Genomic DNA, 19,844 nt, shown 5'->3' with positions numbered 1-19,844 from the left:
CCCAATCAGACTCCTCCACGTGACCCTTCTCGATATCGCGTCAAATAACGGAGATTTTAACAGATAAACATTAAAGAACGAGTCTGTCTTCAATAATATCCTGTTCTGCGAGCGCTTCCTGCCTTCGTTCCTCTTGCTGCTTGGCAAAGCACTCCCTCTTGCACTGCATCAATTTTTCAAGATCCTATGAAAGAAAATAGCGTTCAAATAACCCCCCGCCTCCATTTTTTCTCACTTTCCACATTTTCATCTGCCTCATACTGGGACCATGAGACTCCCGCACTGCCTTTTGCTTCTCACGCAAAGCCTTGAGAAAATATTCAATATGAAGACGTAATAACACAAGAACTCTTCTCTTGATTGGTCGCTTGCCTTTGTGACATCACGGACCATATTACGTCACGTCACGCTACGTAACGTTGATTCTCTCATAAAATCAAAAGCTCACCTTTCCTTGATTCTCCTGCTCCTGAATTTTCTTCGTATACAAGTCCCGATACGATTTCTTCCTCTCCGCGTCCGCTGTCGACACGTAGCTCTTCATTTCCGCGGCAACTCGCCTCTGTTTCTCCTCCGTAACCTTCTTCATCGCCATCAAATAATGATACCGGCTCTGCTCCAACAAAATCTCTTCGCGATACGCTTTCACCTCCTATAGAAGACCCTCCTAGAAAGCGTCGCAGAAAAAAAGGCGTATCCCTGAGACCTGTTCTAGTTTAGAAAGATTGCTTTCTAGCCCAGCTAATGTCGTGTCATAAACGGCTTTTTTCTCTTCGTGCTCAGCAACAAGATCCTAGTCTCGAAGAATAGGAAACCCCTCCATTGGAACTGGCACTCTACCTGATGCTCTTGTCTCAGAGGTCTCAATTCTCGAATAATAGGAGCCAATTTAGTTCTCTTCTGCATAATCGTTTCATGTAGTCGTTTGGCCTAAAGAGACGCGACTCTGCAGGCAGTGTGACGCCCCCTAGCCGGTCCCTACCATCTCAGATATTCCCTCTAAAGTCTTTCCCTTCCGTTCATCCAGTTCGCTTTTCATTGTAGAGACCTTGCCCCAAAAATCAAAGTAGGTATATCAGAATGTTACCTAATAACCTTTTCAAGCTCTTCTTGCGTTTTTTGATACCCAGATATCCCTTTCTCTTCTTCCAGCTTACTCTATAAGCCCATAGAACAATTCTAAATAACCTCCAGTTTGACTTACCAGATAATCGCCAACGCTGTCGTCCTTCGAACGAAGAATTTCCTCCGTTCGACTAAGAACGCTTACTTCGTCTCTGATCTCAGCCAACTCGGCTCTCTTTCGCTTATACTCGATTCCCTTTACTCTCAGCGTCGATACATAGGTTTTCATCTAAAAAAATATTAATTTTGTATATAAATTTCTATACACTTGCCTCCTCAGCTGACGGCACAGCGCCACCCATTTCCTTCAAAGCCTCCCGTTTCTCTTTCAAATCAACATCTAAGCTCGCAAGCTAAAACCCCAAGATAACTATTTCAATTGAATAATTTTCTAAAGCGAACCTCCTCCATGGCTTCCTTCAGATTTTCCATAGCCATTTCCTTCTTACGTTGTATCATAGAAGCCTGGAAGGAAAAGAATGTCACAAAACTAAAGGCCAACGTACTATCTAGTGATTCCATCTCTAAAGTGGAGAAACTAAAGCACGGAACAACCGAGACTCTCGTTTCAAAGTGAGACTTTGCATGAGTCAAAGTTTACAAGGAGTCAGTCAGTTTGCGTGTGGCAGTGTCATTTAAAACCGAGACTGTCGTTAAAAAACTCTATCTCAGTCTACAAAAACTCTTAGTCTGTGACTGTGAATGTGTCTTCAGTTTGTGTAAAGTGAAGACGTCATATAAAGTATCTAGATCCATGATCTCGTATACTGGAAATTTCATGGTCAAAAATCGTGAACAACTGAGACTCTCATTCTCACTAAGACTCTATTTATACATTGAAGTTGCCTATCTCTTATACGTTACGCGTTGCGTTGTGATTCGGGCTTAATAATGCCTTCTTCACCTGTTGCCGAACAATAGCCAGCTTGTCGTCCGCTGGATTGGCTCGCAGCATCCTCTTTTCGACAAGAGCGTTAATTTCTTCATTTGCTTCATCAATCTTAGTGACTTTTATGTAAGAGAAGATAGGCTATAATGAGGTGCACTCACTTGATCTTGCAATTCGTCCAAATCCGACTCAGATAGCGCCGGCATTGATAGAACCTGTTCCATGTCACTACACTTCATTTTCAACGAATCAACTTCCTACAAATACTCTCAATAAATTAATTAATTAATCTGAAGTTTTCTCACCTTTGGCAATTTTTCATTACACATGTACGAATTGACTTTGTTCTCCTCTTCCAACTGCCGAAGCAAACCTAACCCCCCAAATTCAAATAATAGAATTAGAATTTTTCAATCTAACCTTCAGCTGTAGCTCCCATAAGAGTCGCCTTCAAATCTCGAAGCTGCTGCCCAGTACGATAGAGCTTCTGATCCATATGCAAAACCTAAGAAAAATAAATAAATTTTGAAACTTTTTTTCTTATAGGACCCACTTGATTTTTTTGCTGTCGTTTCATTTCCGCAATGTGGCCTTCCTTTTCGCGTTCCATTCTAAGTTCTTGGCAAGCGCTGAGGAGTTGTTCATAATCAGGAATTGACTGTACCTGAGAAATAATTAAAGTCAATTTTTTATTTTTTAATTAATGCTCTCTTGATTTTTTACTCGTCTTTGTAGTCGTTCGACTCTCTTTTGAAGCTGTTCTCGTTCGTCTTCCATGTTTCCTATATCCTATTAATAAAAAAATTATTTATATTTATGTCCCCCCCTCAAAAAATTCATTTTTACTTTTCTAATTTCTGCTGTCGAAAAACCAGACGATTTCAATTGTCCCGCCGTCTTGTGAAGTTCCTTGAACTGCGCCATCAAATCTTCATACTAAAATGACTCAAAATAAATTTATTTTCAATAAGAACCGCATTCCTTATCTTACCCCTTGATACACTTCAGCTACTTGCTCGTCGTGAAGATGCTCAGCCGGGACTTCAATCCTGACGAGAAACTTAGCCAAATACGCGCGTTTTTTCAGCTCAGAAAGACGCTGAAGTAGCCAATGAAGAAGCGGATAAACGATCTGTTTTTCCGCCTGAACGAGACCGTTGCGAAACGAAGCGCTAGATAAAAATTAATTTTGGAGCCCCTCCCCCTTCGAAAAACGACGATTACATACATGTTTCCGCCAGCTTCGACGTTGGGTTTGTAGCCGAGTATGCGAAGAAAGTTGAGCATGCGTATTGCCGTCTGTTCGGGAGCCTCTTCGCGAAGATCGACTTTGTTCTGAGAGGGAGATCGAACGAGGGCGCGCGAATGAGAGTTTTCATTACCTGGGAACCGATTTCGGCGAGGACATCGTTGAGGACTTGAAGCAGACCGAACGGTTCGAGAGCGTCGAAGCTGGAAATGAAAGAATTGACTTTGTTGCCAGGGAAACCGTCAAACGAATGACGTGCGGGTCCCTTCTCGAATATTTCTACCTTATTAGGTTGAAGTTTCGTCGAAATGGAACAGCGTTCAGCTTTTCGATGATGAACTTGAGTTGTTGGCTCATTTTCGGAGACGAAGAGACGCGATCCCCCGGATAAGACAACAACGTTCCCGGATTGACTTTATTTCACAAACTCACAGTACGGTCGGAGTCTTCGCTTCTTGGTTAGATAAAGCTGAAAAATCTTGAAAATGTTTCTGGGTAACCATAGTCAAATCCTCAAACACTTATAGAAAAATAATAAATAATAAATAAATAAATAGATTTAGACTCACTTTTAGCGTCGTAGAAGTGCTCTTTATGAGCAAGTACTGTCCGAAGAAAATTCGCCATAGCTCCCGTAGCCAAAACACTTTCGGCCAAAGGAAGACTTTGAAAATATTCAATGTCGACAGCAAAAGGATTCTTTGGCGCGGGCATCGTGCAAATGCTCACCAATTCAGCAACAATGTCCCAAATTTTAATATCTAAAAAATAAAAATAAATACTAATAATTTATTATGATGATTTCTCGCCTTCTTCGCTCCATCGACTCGTTGAATCCAACTTCAACGGGTTGTCCTTTGCACTTGGGGTTTCGCCGCTGAGACGAACGAGTCGTTCGTGATTCGATCGCACCTACGTACATGATACAAGTAGAACAATGAAATTTGATTGGAACCTGGTCTTACCCACACATAGGGACAGTTATATCGACTATAGCCAGCTATTAGAAACATTGTCAAATCATCGTCCTGCATTTAATCATTATATTCGTTATTGATTTTTTTAATTTTTCACATACTGTTGAGTCTATTTCTCTATCACTTGGGCTGGCTGGTGGCAAACCCACGTCAATGAAACCATAACCACTGAGTCTTAGAAGAGGATATAGTACTGTGAGAGCTATGACGTCATACTGTGGTATACCTTCTTTGAGATCGATGAGATATCATAAAGGATTGCCTTGAAAAAAATGCTCAAATATTTAATTATTTCTTCGTGATGTCGAACTGGTTTCTCGGCAGTTCGATGCCGGATGTTTCAAAACTTCCGCTCAACGATCCGCCGGGAGTCGATGACGGAGTAATGAGACTCTAAAAAATTGATTTTTTTTTCTTTTTTTTGCGACGATGCGATTTCTTACGCGCGGTTCGTTCACAATTTTGCAGATTAGCTCCTCTCTTCCTCTCATGTACGAAACGAAGTATTTGAAACCCTCGAGAATCGAAAAATCGAACGAAAAATCAAAATCTACCTTCGCGCAAGCGTCTACCTTGACGCAGCCAAGCCGAAACGTTTCCGCAAGAAACAACTGTAGCTTTTTCTTATCCTAAACGCAGAGAAAACGTCGCGAAAGAGACCAGTGTGCAGACAAATTTACATTCGCCGACATCTTCACGTGACCCACGAACGCACGATACTAAAGCGGCCCGTATATAGGCTCCTAGACTGAGACCACTGAGACAGGGGAGGATGTCGGCGACGCTGCGACCGTACTTGAACGCGGTTCGAGCGAGTCTCGAAGCGGCGATGTGCCTCGAAAACTTCTCGTCGCAAGTCGTCGAGCGTCACAACAAGCCGGAGGTGGAAATACGAACGAATAAGGAGATTCTCCTCACGCCGATCGTCGTGAGCCGAAACGAAAAGGAGCGCGTTCTCATCGAGGGCTCCATCAACTCGCTTCGCGTCAGCATCGGCATTAAGCAGGCGGACGAAATCGAGAAGATACTTTGTCACAAGTTCATGCGTTTTATGATGATGCGCGCCGAGAATTTCGTCATTTTGCGTCGAAAACCGATCGAAGGCTACGACGTCAGCTTTCTCGTCACCAATTTTCACACGGAGGCCATGTTCAAGCACAAGCTCGTCGACTTTATCATACAATTCATGGAAGACATCGATAAGGAAGTCAGCGAAATGAAATTGGCCTTGAACGCGAGAGCCCGTATCTGCGCCGAACATTTTCTCAAGAACTTCTAGGAACTGCAAGCAAAGGGGGGGAGGGGCATTTGCTCTTTCTTTAGCGCGCGCGCGTTTTGTTGTTTTGTCGTTGTCTGTGGTGGTGGTTTACGTAGGGACAAAATAAAACCATCTTGTGGGGTCTTACTTGAGCTTCGCGTGTATAAATAAAATGTAGGGGGGAATGATAACAATGCAGAAAGAAGCACACAAAGGTCTTCGTGACTGTACTACCGGTACGTCGGTTCGACGTGCGCTAATGGAAATATTCCCACCTTGCCTTTGAGGATCCCGCGACCCCAGCCGCCGCCCAGTTGCCGGAAATGGCATATGACGTCACCACGTTTAAAAGAAAGTTCATCTTCGTCACTGCCTTCGTAGTCTGACTCAGCCCAGACTGCGTCAACGGCGTCGCAGAATCGTGAATCATCATCATCACTCTTTTCGCTGTCCGAGTCGGATAAAGAACCGCCGCGATGTTGACTTTGCGGCGGCGGCAAAATCATTTCCTCTGGCAAGTCCACCTCGTCGAATCCAATGACGGCATTCCGATGGTGCACTTCCGTGGACTCCCTAAAGGAAAAAACCCCACCCTAAGGCTCGATCACAAGACGATGTCCTCTCTGGTTCTCTTACTTGGCAATATTTAGCACGCGCGGTCGCGATTTCTCGCGATTCATCGTAAATTTCTTAGGCAATTCGGCTTCAACGACTTTCCTACTCCGCTCGGTCATCCAGCCACGCGAAACAAGATAGGCCATTTCGGCTTGGATTCGATCTAAAGCCTGATTGAGCGAGCCAACGTCCAAAGGGGTCGTTCGTCGACGATTTCTATTCATCACGGCGCGTTGGGAACAAGTAAACATCAGACGGGTGTCACTGGCTAATATAGTAAGCGTGGAGGGGAGGAACATCCGGAGGGAGGGCTACAGTACCATTAAACATTAGAACCCCTACGCTGTATGACGCTCTCACCGTAATCGACACATCGCTTCAGGGAAGAGAACGAGGCATATATATAGACGAACTAAAACGCATTACGCTGTCTCGACCCAAAAAAAGTAGCCCCCCAGACTCTAGCTTATTTATCAACAAACTGTGCTAATAATCAAAACAAACAGAAGATGATCGATACCTTGTGTGCTCGCGGGTGCCCCCCTAATACTTCAAAGCATCCAAGACCGCCCTATCTACCATTTCAAAGAGACAAGCGTGGACCCCTGAGCGTCTCGCTAAATCGACTGGCGTTTCGCCGGCCGCGTTTTTCGCCTGCGCTTCGACGACGTCGCCTTTCGAAAGCAAAAGGCAAATCGTCGCGCCGCCGTCGCGCATGGAACTGGCTAAATGAAGCGGCGTTTGCCCGCCGCGCGTCTTTGCGTTCACCGAAGCGCCGTTCTGTAAAAGCAGCGCCGCCGCTTCGGTCTGATTCCATCGACAGGCGCAATGAAGCGGTTCCCATCCGTCGTCAGTCACCGCGCGAACGTCAGCGCCGGCCAATAGGAGCTTTTTCATGACGTCCACGTGACCGTTGTACGTTGCCCGGTGCATTGGAGTGTAACCATCCGGGTCTCGATAGTTGAGAACATCCGCGTCGCATCCGCGCAGGATTGTTTCGACGAGCGCAACGTCGCCATTCTGCGCAGCGCGTATCAACGATTCGCCTACATCCGTTTCGATACATTCGACGCTGCACTCGGTCGCTTCCGACTCGCCGTCGTCCCAATCGACGACAGCCATGGAACTCCACATATCCGAATCGGGTTTGAGCGCCGTCGCAGATCGTTTCTTCTTCGACGTCGACGCTTTGCTTCGCGCCGCCGCTGCCGCCGCCGCCGCGCTATAGCGACTCGCATTCGACGTCGCAGAAACGTCCGAATCGGTGCTGCGCGTATCGCTCAAGTCAGCGACGCCGGCGTCACTGCCAGCTTCGCTCGCCATACGAAAACAAGGACCGAGCACGTGTAGCGCACGCTAGCGTCTCGTGATACTCAACCGACAATCGACCATGGAATCTCGTCGAGAGATGGAATTGTTTTGGAAACAGCATTCTTCGACAGCGTCGCTAGTAGAAATGTTTCTTGATTCGAACGCGGACGAAATCGCGCGCGAAGAGAAGCCGGAGATTCTCTCCTTTCTTCCCGATTACAACGAAAAACGCGTTCTCGAATTGGGAGCGGGAATAGGGTAGGGCAAACGTACTCGCTTCGATTCGCAGTGAAAAATTTCGCCCCCACTCAGGAGATTCACCGGCGATTTCGCTTCGAAGGCGAAACACGTGACCACGGTGGAATTCATGAGAAATTTTCTCGAGGAAAACAAAAAAGCGAACGCACGTTTCGCCAATATTGATTATCTTTGCTCTGACGTCACTCAACTCGATCTGGACGACAGTAGCTATGATTTCATTTTTTCAAATTGGCTCCTGATGTATCTCAATGATGATGAAGTCTCCTCTGTCTTGACAAAGATCCTTCGGTGGGAAAACACTCAATTATTTTTCTATTGTTCAAACAATGAGAATATTTATATCAAGGTGGCTTCCCGAAGGCGGATATTTATTCTTCCACGAATCCTGCTTCTTCCAATCGGGCAACAAGAAGCGAGAATTCAATCCAACTCACTATAGAAGTCCACTTGTGAGGAGAAGAAGAAGAAGAAGAAGAAAATCCCAAAATATCATCTTCTCCCTTTAGGCTTACGGCTCACTCATCGACTCTATCTTCCTCAAAGAAGCCAATAACAAATTAGCTTCGTTTCAATTGATTTGGGCTCGCAGTCTCCAGTCATACATTCGTCTTAAATCTAATCCAAATCAATTGTGTTGGCTCTATAAGAAAGTGACGAGTGAAGGAGTCTGTGAAGCAATGAGCACTCAGCAATTCTTAGATAAGCAGCAATATACCATTAACGGTATATTGCGATATGAAAGAATCTTTGGAGCCGGATACATCAGCACTGGGGGCCCCAAAACTACGGAAGTAAGAAGGAAATTTCTACAGATAAAAACCAATCATCGTTTTTTTTTTATAGAAATTTGTAGCGACTTTAGATTTGAAACCCGGGCAACGAGTTATTGACGTCGGTTGCGGGATTGGAGGAGGAGATTATTACATGGCCGATGTAAGGAGGGGGGATATATACTTATATAGGCCTTCTTACTCAAAGGCATGGTGCAGTAACCCCATTTGCATTGTGTAAAAACTTGAAGGTAGATTAAGGGATTTGCCGCTTTGCTTTCGCAATTAAGTCCTCTATTTATTGCGTTTGCACACAGCAAATCGATATTTATTATATGTATTTACCTTTTTAGAAATATGGAGTCTTCGTTTTGGGCATTGATTTGTCTTCTAATATGATTTCGGTTGCTTTGGAACAAGGCCTCAATAGACACAAGCACTTGCAAGACAAGGTGTGGTCACCTGATAGAAAGTTGACTTGACTGACTAATAATTTCCAGGTCCAATTTGAAATATGTGACGTCACGGCGAGAGAATATCCCGAATGCTCATTTGATGTCATCTATAGTCGAGACACCATTCTTCACATCAAAGACAAAGACGTCCTATTCAAGAAACTCTACGTGAGATGATAGAATAGGACCGATGCTCACTCTACGCACGTTTCTCTTCTAGAAATGGCTCAAAGTTGGCGGACGACTGCTCATCAGCGATTATTGCTGCGGGCCACAACCTTGGTCTGATGTGTTCAAAGCCTACGTAACACAGAGAGGGTATAATCTCCTAGAGCCTGCTCAATACGGGAAAGTATGGTACCATAGTAACCATGAATTCTCTGATTGCGGTGTTTAGGTTTTAGAAACAGCTGGTTTTGTCAATGTTCAAGCGAATGATTGCACTGATATGTTTGTTGAGTGTCTCAGGGAAGAAGTCAGTCGTACTGAAAAAGAAAAGGAAGCCTTTTTGGAAGTACAGTACATTTTGCTACTGATTGTTGCATTATCAACAATGTGTTCTTTAGGATTTCTCTCCGGAAGACTACAGTGCAATTACCGATGGTTGGAAAGCTAAAATTGAAAGATGCCAACAAGGCGATCAGAAATGGGGCCTTTTCACGGCCACCAAGTGAACGCTTGTCTTTTTCTACTTTATGTAAAGGTTTTCTATGTCAGGAAGGCCACGTACGGGTGTTATACCAAAAGTGAGGGCGGTACCACATACGGGTGTTCAACGAAACGCCGTTCATTTTTTTATTCGCTGGTCACGTGCGCATGTTCATCCCTATATAAAAAAAGTTCCTATGTAAAAGAAGACATTTCTTGTCGTCACACAGTCGCGCGAGAGGGTGTCCCAGGAGAGCGTAGCCATGGCCACTCCCATAAAGTTCTGGGAAATGCACTCTTCCCAAGCATCGATGGAGAAAATGTTTCTCGACTCGCACGCGAAGGAAATCGAAAGCGTGGAGAAACCGGAACTTCTTTCCTTCCTTCCCAACTTCGACGGAAAGCGCATTCTCGAACTAGGAGCTGGAATAGGGTGAGAGGACCAGGCAGACGTCATCCCGTCCAGCGGCCGTTTCCCCCATCGAGGGCCCCCTTTCCCGATAGAATATCGCGGCTAATTACTAATTTAAGGCGATTCACTGGTGAGTTCGCTTCGAAAGCGAAACACGTCACGGCTGTCGAGTTCATGGCGAAATACCTCGAAGTGAACAAAGAAACGAACGCGCGCTACTCCAACATCGACTTCCTCTGCTGTGACGTCACGAAACTACACCTCGAAAACAGCTACGATTTCGTCTTTACGAATTGGTTGCTAACGTATCTTACTGACGAGGAAATATCGACGCTGTTGAGGAAAGCCGTGCGGTAATGTAGCAACTCAATGGACTATATAGCTGACACACAAAAACAATGCCTTTACTGACTAAAGGTGGCTTCCAGAAGGTGGACACCTGTTTTTCCGCGAGTCCTGCTTCTTCCAGTCAGGCGACGCCAAACTTGGATCAGACGATCCGAGCAAATACAGACATCCGCTCGTAAGAAAAAAATAGATTCAATTCAATTTATTATTGATTTTTCTTACCCTCTTAGTCGTATCACTCGTTTATCGATTCTGCTGTCGTCAAGGAGGAAGCGGTCGGCAAATGGTCATCGCTTCAGCTGGTTTGGTCACGCTCGCTCCAAGCCTACATCAAATTCAAATCAAGTCCAAATCAAGTGTGTTGGCTCTGCGAGAAAGTGACAACCGATTATCCACCCAATGGAGCAAGCGAGGCGCTAACCACTCAGCAGTACTTGTACAAACGCCAGAGCGCAGTAAACACAATCCTTCAATATGAAAAAATTTTTGGAAAAGGATATGTGAGTCCTGGTGGCGCCAAAGTGACTGAAGTAGAGACACGCGTGGACGCCTCCACGTACAATTGGCTAATCCACTCATATTCTATAGCAACTCGTAGCAACTCTAGATTTGAAACCTGGAGAGAGAGTCATGGACATTGGTTGCAGAATTGGAGGCGCGGATTTTCACATGGCTGATGTAAGTTGAAATCAAAGACGTGCCGTTACGTTTACTCTGAATCTCAGAAATATGACGTCTCCGTTTTGGGCGTTAGTCAATCTTCCACTATGACGTCAATTGCAATGGAACACGGCCTGAAACGACACAAGCATTTGCAAACAAAGGTAAGAGTTTTATATATAAGTATCTTTCTTGTACTAGAGATTTAGGTTCAATTTGAAGTATGTGACGTAATGGCCAGGGAATTTCCAGACTCTTCATTTGACGTCATCTACAGCAGAGAAGCCATTGTGCATATTGAGAACAAAGCCGTCCTCTTCAAGAAATTCCACGTGAACAAATCAATAACTCACGTCATCATCATTATACTTATTTCCTAATTAGAAATGGCTCAAACCTGGTGGGCGTCTTCTAATTGGCGACTACTGCTGCGGACCTCAACCGTGGCCAAGCGATTTCAAAGCCTACGTTGCAAAGAGAGGGTTTCATCTCTTAGAACCCGTCCATTACGGCAAAGTAAGATACCATGGTGATGACAAATGCCCGTATATGAAGGGGTTTTGTAGGCTTTGGAGAATGCCGGTTTTGATGACGTCACAGCTGATGACCGCACGGCTCTGTTCATTGAGTCGTTGAAGGAAGAAATTGCTTCTAGTGAAAAAGAAATGAAAAAAAACGGAGAGGTAATAGAAAAAATTCACTGCAATATTGTACATTTGTCTCTCTAAGGACGTTACGGTCATTGACGGTTTGAAGATGTGTCAGCAAGGCTATCAAAAGTGGGGTCTCTTTACAGCCGTCAAAGAATCACATCATTGACATTTTTGCGTTATATCAAAATAGTTGAGTTATATCATTTTACTGCTTAGCGCGCGCTTTTGGGTGTGCATTTATTTTGCTGTTCTAATCAATACAGACGATAGACAAAAATGAACTAAACCCTTATTATCGTACAATGAATCCCGCTACACTTCGGGAATGGATATTAAACGATCGAATCGCTTCTTGCTAGCGCGCGTTCTACGCCTCGAATTCACGTGCCACCTAACAACGACAGCAACGAGAATAACAACGATAACAAACGACAACGACGTGCACGGCAAAAGACTCGGACCGTTGTCGCCGCCGCGCGGTCCAACGAACGCCGGCTCCACGTTCCACGGCACGTACTTTTCAGTCACGTTCGCGCCAACTTTTCCCACGTAAATCGCCCCGGATGTACGATCAATAGAAAACGCGTGCGGTTTGCTATCGTTTCGCCCGAGCGGCGTCCGATTCGCTATCGTACACGTCGAAATCTGCTCGCGCGACGCGGGCGCTGGCATCGTGAGAAGAACCGCGTAGTTAAGATCGAGAACGAGATAATGATTCCCCGTCGAATCGAGTCTCACGTGACAAGGCGAAAACGGACGCATGCACGTCCACTCGACGACGAACGCGCCCGTTTCGAGATCGAATCCTTGCGTGCGATTGTTGCCGCGATCGGCTACCCAGACGACGTTGATTTTCGGATCGATTTCGACGCTGTGGGGTATGTAGAATTGACCGGTGCTGTTTCCGCGTTTGGCCCCGCCCACCATCCAAACGAGCGTGCGCGCGACGTCGAGTTTCACTAGACGATTATTCAAGCCGCCGTCGCCGTCGACTATGTAAAGATTTCCATCTTTGTCTACGGCCACGTCAGCGATCTAAATAGATACATGTTTCTATGGGGCGGGGGTGGGCGTGTCCGTTACCTGGTCGAATTGAATGGGTTTCGTTCCCGTTCCTGCCTTTCCTGGCGTGCCTATCGTTTCGAGGAGTTCGCCGTCGATGGAAAAGAGCTTGAGCGTGTGACCGCCGTTCGAATTTCCCAAGTCGGCGATCCAGAGACGCGCTGTTCCGTTTGCGAGTCGTACGATGCGCATTCCGTGGATCATGCCGATTGTTTCGCGACCCCACGAGCGCAGAAAGGCGCCGTGCTCGTCGAAGACGAGAACGGGGCCCGTCGAAGCGAGTCCTGGACCGCGCAAGCCGACGAATACGTGTCGCGTTCGATCGTCCACTGCTGTCGCGAAATCCTGCGCCGTTCGGACGAACAGCGACTTGTCGATTGGCCACGAGGAGTCCAACGAGTAGGCGGGGGCGAGAGACGAGCCCGAAACGGAGCCCGTCGCGCACAAAAGGAGGAATAGAGAGAACGTCATGAGGAATTTCTCACTCGCGCTAGCCCCCACCCTAATCATAATAAATTCCTATTAATAATTAGCCATATAGTGTCTCTACTCAAACAGACGTTTCTTTCGCTTTCACTGTAAATGGAGCGTTTTCTTGCGCGCGATACACACTGACTAAAAAATACCCCCATCTTTCTATTTCTCAAAAATACAGTATTTCCTACCTCTGCTGCTTCTTCCGTCTCGTTCCTCGACTCCTTTCATTACTTCAAGATAACTCGCAGGCACCCATCCCTCTTTTTCCTTCTCGTCATTCATCGGCCGAGCTTGTCCATACCAGCGAACAAACCACCAACCCCCTTGACCAAGCTGAATCACTTCGACGCGATCACCGACTTTCAACGAAAGATAGGTGACCGATTCGTCTGAAGCCGGGTTATCATAGCTAAAATCAGCTATAGCCACATAGTGACGAGGTTGATCCGGCGCCTGAAGAAATTATATTTATCTATCTATTTATTTTTTATTTAATCCTGTACCAAATTGACGTCAAGAACAGCATCTTCGACGACGTCGTCATCATCGTCGTCGTCCCATTCGTCGGATTCAAACGCTCCGCTCTCGATCGAAATCAAATCGCTCGTCGAATTGCCGTGACTCTGCGTTTTCTCAGCGGCAACGACGGCGGTGGCGACGTCAAAATGATCCGAATCGCCGTCATTTACCTTCAACAAATAACCAGTTGACAATTCTTCGACGCTAGCTGATCGCGGCGGTCTCTTTTCCACCGGCGATTGAACGCCGCCGCCGTCATAGCGGTTGCCACGCGACATGCGAAACGAAGCGGAACGAGTTGAATCAGTGCCGCGTTTAAGCGGACTCAGCTCGCCTATGGAAGCTCGAGTCGTCGTCGCCGCCGCCGCCGCCGCCGCCGTCGCCGAATCGGTGAACGTTTCGCGATAGATTTCCGGTCGTTGGCCGCGTCGTATGCTCGGCGAGCGAGATCGGGCGACACGTCGTTCGGAAAAATCTAGAGACGATTATTTTTTCTATATCTTTGCCCCCTGGGTATACATATATATTCCTCTCGCCTTGAGGTAGGATAGCGAGACCGGGTTTGGGGCCCCCTATGACAACGTAGCCCGTTCTTTCTGCAACTAGGTCTTTGATTTCCGCTAGTTGTTCTTCCAGCAAACGTCGAATTTGTTCGACCCAAGATTGCTTGACAACCGTGCTTCTCGCCTAGAAAAAATTCATTTCAAAAAAAAGACGTTAGAGTGAGCACGTGTCTACACACGTGGAGAGTAAAACTGCGCTGATTTCCGAATTCGGAAACGATAAATCGACGCGGCTGGTCCTCGACCGTTTCCGTCAAGCCAATATCATTAACCTCAAATTAGAAAACCCATATTGATGTTTTTCAATAAATCAATGACGTATCTACCTTCAGACTCGATTTGAAGCTGTACACCGTCTTATTACTGGCTTTTTGCTTCTTTCTCTTCTTACTAAAAATGATGAGTTTCTCGTAGAGAAACACGTGTCGAACTCGTTCTTTTTTGAAGACGGCGTCGTTCTCCCAAACGCGAAACGAGTCCTATAAATTAATTAAAAAGACAGACACGTCTAATCGCTTTGTTTTACCTGCAAGAGAAGATTTCCCTGTTCTATCAAACTTCCCTGCAAAGAAAAAAAATCCTATATATGTAGTTCTTTAAGATTTGCCGCAAGATTCTCACTCTATAGCCTTCGATTCCGATGGAGTGCATCGAATCGTTCACGTGTTTTAGCACGAGTAGCATTTTGCTCAACGCCTCCTGCAGATTCGCGTACGCCTCTTCGTCTTTCTTGGAGCAATTCATCATATCCTTAGTTAGTCAAACATCCGTACATTGTTTTTTTTTATTTGACGCGCACGAATCTACTTTTAAAAGGAGTTGATATTTCGTGATTCTTTGTACGGGTTTTAGCAAATAGGACGACAGTGGCAAAGTGTGTCCAATATTTTTCTGACACGTCTACGAGAAAAATCTTTTCTGCGCGCGAAAAACAATAGTATTTACCCTGAAAAAAGCCTGATCGCAGTCTTGGAAAAATTCATCAGCATTCACCTTGTTCTTACAGTACTCAGCATACATCTGGAACTCTTTTTCCTAGAGGGAAATTGATATATAACTATTGCACGTGAAAAAAAGGTGATTGCGTGCTTTTTCAAGGAAGCACTGGCCCACTAGTGGCGGTTCATCAGCTCGTTGCTCCAGCAAATGTATAAAAACGCTGATTAATGCATAGACTGTAAGGCTTATTAAATATTTATTTATTTCACTTACTTTTGGTGAAAATCGTAAATGTGCTTCAAGTTTCCAAATACAATGTGCCTCTTTCCCTTCAACACGGGAGGTAGGAAAGGACTCTGGGGATCCATCTCCTTCCAATAGCCCTTAGAAGAAAAAAGAGTCCACCAAAAAAAAAAGAAATATATGCAAGCAAACTTCAATTATCTGACGAAGATCTTCTATATAAGTTCTTTCCGTCTCAAGCAACTCAGCCATGACAAACCTCAAGAATGGAAAACTTACCTCAATGTGTAAATAATCAATAAAAATAAAAATATTTAATTTAATTAGTATATTGATTTGGGCCCCCTATTGGGCTAAATACGAACTCTTCTTACTCTCTTCTCTTCAAAACGTTCTCATTCGTCTCAGGACCAATGAGAGAAGTCGGCTCCTCCTCTTTGATAAGCATCACTTGAGTCATCAGTCCGTCGCCGTCGTCGTCGCCGTCGTCGTCATCGTCGCGATCGCCGTAAAACGTTTCGTCATCGACGTCATCACCACCACCAATCTCCTAAGAAAAAATATAACGCGAAATTAATTAATTTTAATCGTACGGATTGATTCTGTGAGATGGTCTCGCTGGACAAATTTTTTGGAATCGATTCCGTCGGTTTTCGCGCGGCGAGAGTGCGAGCGATTCGATTCAAACCGCCCTTGCGATTCTCGATGAGCGCGTGCAATTCGCCGCGACGCTGCAACGCCTTTTCCGCGCGCTGTTGGGCGACGAAATTCAACATTTGCACGCCGAGTTTCTGCAAATTCGACGCGTCGACGCGAGACTAAGAGAACCGGGGGTCACGGCTAAAATATTCGCCTTCTAAGGGTTCTCTAGCCGAGTTACGGTTAAAAAAGCGTCGAGTTCTTCGATGGCAATTGCAATTCCGTCTAATGTCAGAGCACTGTCCATTTGAAGTCGCGCCAAAATGTCCATTCCTTCGCTACACCAGTCCTCTACCTGAGTCCAAAAGATTGATAATAAAATGATTTTTTTTGCTGCTGCTACTATTTGTCTACTTTTTCGAGGATCGTGTAGAATTCGACGGATTTTTCTAAGAGAGTGCCACGATCGTCCGAGTATTGTTTCAATTGAGACAGAGCGCTTTCAATGGACTGTCTCATATTCGACACTTCATTGGCTGCATAGTGAGAAGAATCGAATTCCTTCGCCGCAGAAAGAGCGGTCTGACACTTTTGCTCAAGAATCTAAAAAAGAAACCCTAGAGGCATTTTTCAGTGTAGAGAGATATTCACCTCCAAATCATTTTCAAACCCAAAATGACCTTCCAACTTATTCCTCGACTGAGCCAACGTATCGCCGACAGTCAACTTCGTCACAACCTCCTTCCTCGCATGCAACTCCTCCAACACCTAAAAATAAATAAATAAATAAATAAAAATATATAAATACAGTACTAATCCGGATAATCGTTGATGTACTGTACATCAACGATTATCCGGATTAAATCAATTGTAATGTTACGTGACGTGTTGATAAAAAACTGACGTCATTTAAAAAAATTGACAACTATTTTGCTCCTAACTAGTGAAATATTAGTTTCTAGAAAATTAAATCAATTGGAATGTCACATGACGTGTTACACGTCATCAAAAACTGACGTCATTTTAACGCGAATTATTAAAAAAATTGACAACTATTTTGCTCCTAACTAGTGAAATCTTTAATCTTGAAAATTAAATCAATAAAAATCCTTTATTTATTTAATTAATTATCCCGATTAATTATCCGAACACCCCAAGAACCAGAGGGGTTCGGATAATCAATACTATGTTCTTTCTACCTTTCCAGCCTGCCCTTTAAAAGTATAAAATGCCACGCAATCGTCGAGTTGTCGCACGTAATCGTTGAGACGATCAACAACTCGCGTCGTCTCCTCATCGAGACCACGCTTCTCTTCTTGAACGCACCACGTTCCGTTCACGTAGTCGGGCGTCCACGTGGCGAGCGGCGGCGACGCGTCTTCCGTGTGCTCGAGCGATCGGAGGAGAACTTTGCCTTGGCGAGTCGTCTTGGCGACGACCGATTTCGCCGTCTCGGCGTCCTCTCTCGCTTTGCTTCGTCTGTCGCGCGCCTCTTGGATCGAGTGGATTTTTTTCACGGGGATAATGACGTCTGTTATGACTGTGAGGAGAACGGAGACGTCGCGACAACTGCTCACAAAATTCTCAATATTCTATATATGTAAATATTTAGGAAAACGTTGAAGATATTCCTGTTTACCCACCAGTCTGTTTTTCACCCATTCTTGATGATCGTATGGCAATGTGCCGCCAAATTCCGGCGTCAATTCAGCCGGAGATATTAGCCGACATAGGTCTCGCAGGGAAGGAAGATCAATCACCTAGAAGATGTCACTTTGGTAAGGAGAATACCATGACGTTGTTTATTGGTATATACGTCAAAACTAAATTCCGGTTTTCCAACCAGCGATTTGATCTTATCGAGAAACGACGTCGATTTGACGACGAGGACTCGATGAATCCAGCTCACAAAGAGACCCTAGTTAATTAATTAATTAAAATATCATAAATCGTTGTGTGCTCGAAATAAAATTAATAAATACTTCCAAGCGACCGAGAAGGGTCCGAATGACGGCCCACGTGACCCGCAGAGCATTAAAAACTAGCGTAAAACCCGGATGACTGGGAGGATCAAAACTAAAAAATAACACGCCGTTGCTATGGCAACACAAATACCAATGACTTTTTATGTACCACGTTATCTGAAGATAATACTTGAGCACGGAGCCGAGATCGTCGTCGGTCGCCGCGCTAGCGGCGAGAAGCGTTTCGCAGGGAAACATGACAAGCGGATGACATTCGTCCATACCGCCTTAGAAAAAAATATTCATTCATTCATTCATTCATTCATTCATGATTCCTTTGGAGGAATGACAACACGCACCTGATAGATAGGCCAAGCGCGCGCGCAACCGCTTTTCTGACTGGGAAGCGGTCAGCGTCGATGAGTCTACATGTATCAGTCGGAGTTACCACGGCGACCCCGCGCGCCCCCTTTCGCGCGCGGCTACGTGCCTTCCATTGCGATTCTCCGCGGCGCTTCCTGCTCGCTTCCGCGCGTCGTGACGTCGTCTGTGGGAGCGACGACGCTGCTTCGGACGAGATCGGGTGTCGAACGGCTGTTCGCGTTCGATTTTTGGGCGCCGAGTTTCGACGATTCGCTTTCGACGATTCGGACGTCCGTCATATGGGGAGGGAGGGGTGGACGTGCGTGTGTACGGGACGTGTTTGTCACTTGGTCGCGTAGTCAAGAGGAAATATCGTCGTCTCTTCGTTCGACGAATTAATTTCCTCCCAAGAGAAATTAATAGCTGGACTTCTCTTCTTCGTCTGACAACTCGACGCGTTTTTATTTGAGCGAGGCAGTAAAGACGAAGAGAGTGGGAAGAGGGAGAGAGCCTCAGGCACAAGAAGACGCAGAACTTCCTGATATAGGCGGGTCTAGCGTACGCTACACTAATGAACCCGCTAATTAACTAAACACGAGATCCTGTCTATAAACGGCACGCAACATTGAAAGAAACACGACAAAGCAGCGAACACAAAAAACACGAGTATATTCCCGGGAGAAATTTGTTCTCCTCTCACACCCTCGAGTATCCGGGCGGCGGATAATCGGCGCCAACGGGAACTGTCTGCTGTGAGTGGCCAACCACCACAACGGACGGCTGCGGAGGCGCCACGGGATAAGCCGAGGTAGTAATCACGCGTCTCAGATAAACGCGTCTTCGCCAATAGCCGCAACCGGCAGCGGCAGACAGGAAAAGAATAATGCCGAAAACAATCAAAACCCTTAGAGAATTCGCACGATCCTTATAACAGTGGACCGTGGACCGGACCGGACCTACCAAACCCAAACGCTCAGTGATGTTGATGTGCCGTCGCAGCAGTAGTAGCCATCGTAATCATCTCCGCAGCAAGTGCAACTACAGTAGAAACAGCCACAATATTAGTGACGTACGAAAAAAAGAGTGTTCATGCCGCTGCTGACTCGTAGCAGTCGCTGGTCACCTAAACAAAGAAAGCGATGAGTAACGCGATTCCGCGGCCCATAAGCTAGGGAGGATCCGCCCAAGAAGCGTGGAACGTGGCGTGAAGAAAGCGCGTGACGACGCTCGAAAAGGGGACGGGAGAACGCAGCGCCCGTGTTGAACGCGAATTTGTTTCGCCTACCGATCCGAAGAGAGCGAGAAGGAGCGCGACGATCGTAGTGGCGTACTTCATCCTGAGAAGAACCGGAGATAGGAACCCGGACGTGACCGACCCTCTAATGGGGGCCCTCTCAAGATTTCGCAGCTTAAAATACAAAAATATTTACGCCTGTCGCTAGAA

At 45.7% G+C, this 19,844-nt stretch overlaps 7 protein-coding genes across 14 annotated transcripts; 3 read left to right on the top strand and 4 right to left on the bottom strand.

The window, feature by feature from the left end:
- Window positions 1-26: 26 nt before the first annotated feature.
- On the bottom strand, window positions 27-3,644 carry LOC136195139 (intraflagellar transport protein 81 homolog). Its single transcript, XM_065984410.1, has 21 exons — window positions 3,547-3,644; window positions 3,397-3,466; window positions 3,243-3,349; window positions 3,006-3,186; window positions 2,861-2,950; window positions 2,738-2,803; window positions 2,568-2,678; window positions 2,435-2,519; window positions 2,320-2,387; window positions 2,176-2,271; window positions 2,030-2,125; window positions 1,528-1,590; window positions 1,398-1,478; window positions 1,205-1,354; window positions 1,096-1,158; window positions 983-1,048; window positions 841-930; window positions 707-793; window positions 449-652; window positions 236-307; window positions 27-184 (listed from the first exon to the last, which is right to left on the bottom strand). Exons 1-21 carry the CDS (start codon window positions 3,618-3,620, stop codon window positions 71-73), a joined length of 2,034 nt encoding a protein of 677 aa, XP_065840482.1. The 5' UTR covers window positions 3,621-3,644; the 3' UTR covers window positions 27-70.
- A 20-nt stretch (window positions 3,645-3,664) lies between these two features.
- On the bottom strand, window positions 3,665-10,240 carry LOC136195148 (uncharacterized). 8 transcript variants are annotated; one of them, XM_065984421.1, is made up of 11 exons: window positions 6,135-6,655; window positions 4,921-6,071; window positions 4,813-4,869; window positions 4,684-4,755; window positions 4,551-4,633; window positions 4,467-4,502; window positions 4,342-4,414; window positions 4,229-4,291; window positions 4,073-4,175; window positions 3,833-4,024; window positions 3,665-3,783 (listed from the first exon to the last, which is right to left on the bottom strand). In XM_065984421.1, exons 2-11 carry the CDS (start codon window positions 4,930-4,932, stop codon window positions 3,692-3,694), a joined length of 783 nt encoding a protein of 260 aa, XP_065840493.1. In that variant the 5' UTR covers window positions 4,933-6,071; window positions 6,135-6,655; the 3' UTR covers window positions 3,665-3,691. The 8 variants fall into 8 exon arrangements, 2 of the variants coding, with proteins under 2 accessions (XP_065840493.1, XP_065840492.1); XM_065984420.1 differs by having other exon boundaries at window positions 4,684-4,869; window positions 6,135-6,424; window positions 6,474-6,655; XR_010671811.1 differs by lacking the exons at window positions 3,665-3,783; window positions 3,833-4,024; window positions 4,073-4,175; ... (4 more) ...; window positions 4,684-4,755; window positions 4,813-4,869 and adding exons at window positions 8,658-8,749; window positions 8,801-8,863; window positions 8,918-9,060; ... (2 more) ...; window positions 9,677-9,736; window positions 10,081-10,240 and having other exon boundaries at window positions 5,606-6,071; window positions 6,135-8,325.
- On the top strand, window positions 4,971-5,645 carry LOC136195151 (actin-related protein 2/3 complex subunit 4). Its single transcript, XM_065984424.1, has one exon. It carries the CDS (start codon window positions 5,013-5,015, stop codon window positions 5,517-5,519), a length of 507 nt encoding a protein of 168 aa, XP_065840496.1. The 5' UTR covers window positions 4,971-5,012; the 3' UTR covers window positions 5,520-5,645.
- LOC136195143 (uncharacterized) lies at window positions 7,106-9,673 on the top strand. The gene is made up of 10 exons (XM_065984414.1): window positions 7,106-7,682; window positions 7,737-7,973; window positions 8,032-8,134; window positions 8,192-8,476; window positions 8,529-8,618; window positions 8,809-8,907; window positions 8,956-9,078; window positions 9,131-9,262; window positions 9,308-9,424; window positions 9,477-9,673. Exons 1-10 carry the CDS (start codon window positions 7,504-7,506, stop codon window positions 9,582-9,584), a joined length of 1,473 nt encoding a protein of 490 aa, XP_065840486.1. The 5' UTR covers window positions 7,106-7,503; the 3' UTR covers window positions 9,585-9,673.
- LOC136195144 (uncharacterized) lies at window positions 9,756-11,929 on the top strand. Its single transcript, XM_065984415.1, has 10 exons — window positions 9,756-9,991; window positions 10,090-10,323; window positions 10,388-10,493; window positions 10,549-10,848; window positions 10,907-10,996; window positions 11,044-11,142; window positions 11,188-11,310; window positions 11,363-11,494; window positions 11,545-11,661; window positions 11,708-11,929. The coding sequence occupies exons 1-10, from the start codon at window positions 9,822-9,824 to the stop codon at window positions 11,795-11,797; spliced, it is 1,461 nt and encodes a 486-aa protein (XP_065840487.1). The 5' UTR covers window positions 9,756-9,821; the 3' UTR covers window positions 11,798-11,929.
- LOC136195145 (NHL repeat-containing protein 3-like) lies at window positions 11,852-13,164 on the bottom strand. The gene is made up of 2 exons (XM_065984416.1): window positions 12,715-13,164; window positions 11,852-12,666 (listed from the first exon to the last, which is right to left on the bottom strand). Exons 1-2 carry the CDS (start codon window positions 13,162-13,164, stop codon window positions 11,944-11,946), a joined length of 1,173 nt encoding a protein of 390 aa, XP_065840488.1. The 3' UTR covers window positions 11,852-11,943.
- On the bottom strand, window positions 13,161-19,838 carry LOC136195135 (proto-oncogene DBL-like). Its single transcript, XM_065984405.1, has 28 exons — window positions 19,686-19,838; window positions 19,504-19,523; window positions 19,361-19,438; window positions 18,528-19,304; window positions 18,397-18,462; window positions 18,207-18,324; window positions 18,056-18,149; window positions 17,890-17,991; window positions 17,717-17,833; window positions 17,273-17,665; window positions 16,725-16,841; window positions 16,488-16,676; window positions 16,315-16,428; window positions 16,028-16,252; window positions 15,809-15,984; window positions 15,627-15,693; window positions 15,465-15,574; window positions 15,342-15,411; window positions 15,198-15,287; window positions 15,060-15,152; window positions 14,874-15,002; window positions 14,779-14,814; window positions 14,579-14,731; window positions 14,432-14,524; window positions 14,226-14,376; window positions 13,674-14,164; window positions 13,359-13,623; window positions 13,161-13,308 (listed from the first exon to the last, which is right to left on the bottom strand). Exons 4-28 carry the CDS (start codon window positions 18,697-18,699, stop codon window positions 13,244-13,246), a joined length of 3,696 nt encoding a protein of 1,231 aa, XP_065840477.1. The 5' UTR covers window positions 18,700-19,304; window positions 19,361-19,438; window positions 19,504-19,523; window positions 19,686-19,838; the 3' UTR covers window positions 13,161-13,243.
- Window positions 19,839-19,844: the final 6 nt, after the last annotated feature.

Source organism: Oscarella lobularis, chromosome 14 (assembly GCF_947507565.1).
Source record: "Oscarella lobularis chromosome 14, ooOscLobu1.1, whole genome shotgun sequence".
In the NCBI taxonomy this organism is placed as follows: domain Eukaryota; kingdom Metazoa; phylum Porifera; class Homoscleromorpha; order Homosclerophorida; family Oscarellidae; genus Oscarella; species Oscarella lobularis.
Note: the sequence above shows the minus strand (reverse complement) of the source record. Positions and strands in the feature narration are given on the sequence as shown.

Coding starts and splice junctions, on each gene's coding strand:
- LOC136195139 (XM_065984410.1), bottom strand. CDS start 3,620: ATGAGCCAACAACTCAAGTTCATCATCGAAAAGCTGAACGCTGTTCCA. Junction 3,467..3,546: donor CGAAACTTCAACCTAATAAG/GTAGAAATATTC, acceptor TTTCATTTCCAG/CTTCGACGCTCTCGAACCGT. Junction 185..235: donor GGCAGATGAAAATGTGGAAA/GTGAGAAAAAAT, acceptor TTTCTTTCATAG/GATCTTGAAAAATTGATGCA.
- LOC136195148 (XM_065984420.1), bottom strand. Junction 4,634..4,683: donor AAATTGTGAACGAACCGCGC/GTAAGAAATCGC, acceptor TCAATTTTTTAG/AGTCTCATTACTCCGTCATC. Junction 4,292..4,341: donor ATAGAGAAATAGACTCAACA/GTATGTGAAAAA, acceptor GATTAAATGCAG/GACGATGATTTGACAATGTT.
- LOC136195151 (XM_065984424.1), top strand. CDS start 5,013: ATGTCGGCGACGCTGCGACCGTACTTGAACGCGGTTCGAGCGAGTCTC.
- LOC136195143 (XM_065984414.1), top strand. CDS start 7,504: ATGGAATCTCGTCGAGAGATGGAATTGTTTTGGAAACAGCATTCTTCG. Junction 7,683..7,736: donor GAATTGGGAGCGGGAATAGG/GTAGGGCAAACG, acceptor GCCCCCACTCAG/GAGATTCACCGGCGATTTCG. Junction 8,908..8,955: donor ACAAGCACTTGCAAGACAAG/GTGTGGTCACCT, acceptor AATAATTTCCAG/GTCCAATTTGAAATATGTGA.
- LOC136195144 (XM_065984415.1), top strand. CDS start 9,822: ATGGCCACTCCCATAAAGTTCTGGGAAATGCACTCTTCCCAAGCATCG. Junction 10,494..10,548: donor GCAAATACAGACATCCGCTC/GTAAGAAAAAAA, acceptor TTACCCTCTTAG/TCGTATCACTCGTTTATCGA. Junction 10,849..10,906: donor GTGGCGCCAAAGTGACTGAA/GTAGAGACACGC, acceptor CATATTCTATAG/CAACTCGTAGCAACTCTAGA.
- LOC136195145 (XM_065984416.1), bottom strand. CDS start 13,164: ATGACGTTCTCTCTATTCCTCCTTTTGTGCGCGACGGGCTCCGTTTCG. Junction 12,667..12,714: donor AACCCATTCAATTCGACCAG/GTAACGGACACG, acceptor GTATCTATTTAG/ATCGCTGACGTGGCCGTAGA.
- LOC136195135 (XM_065984405.1), bottom strand. CDS start 18,699: ATGACGGACGTCCGAATCGTCGAAAGCGAATCGTCGAAACTCGGCGCC. Junction 18,463..18,527: donor GCGGAGAATCGCAATGGAAG/GCACGTAGCCGC, acceptor TGATACATGTAG/ACTCATCGACGCTGACCGCT. Junction 14,377..14,431: donor AGCGCAGTTTTACTCTCCAC/GTGTGTAGACAC, acceptor AATTTTTTCTAG/GCGAGAAGCACGGTTGTCAA.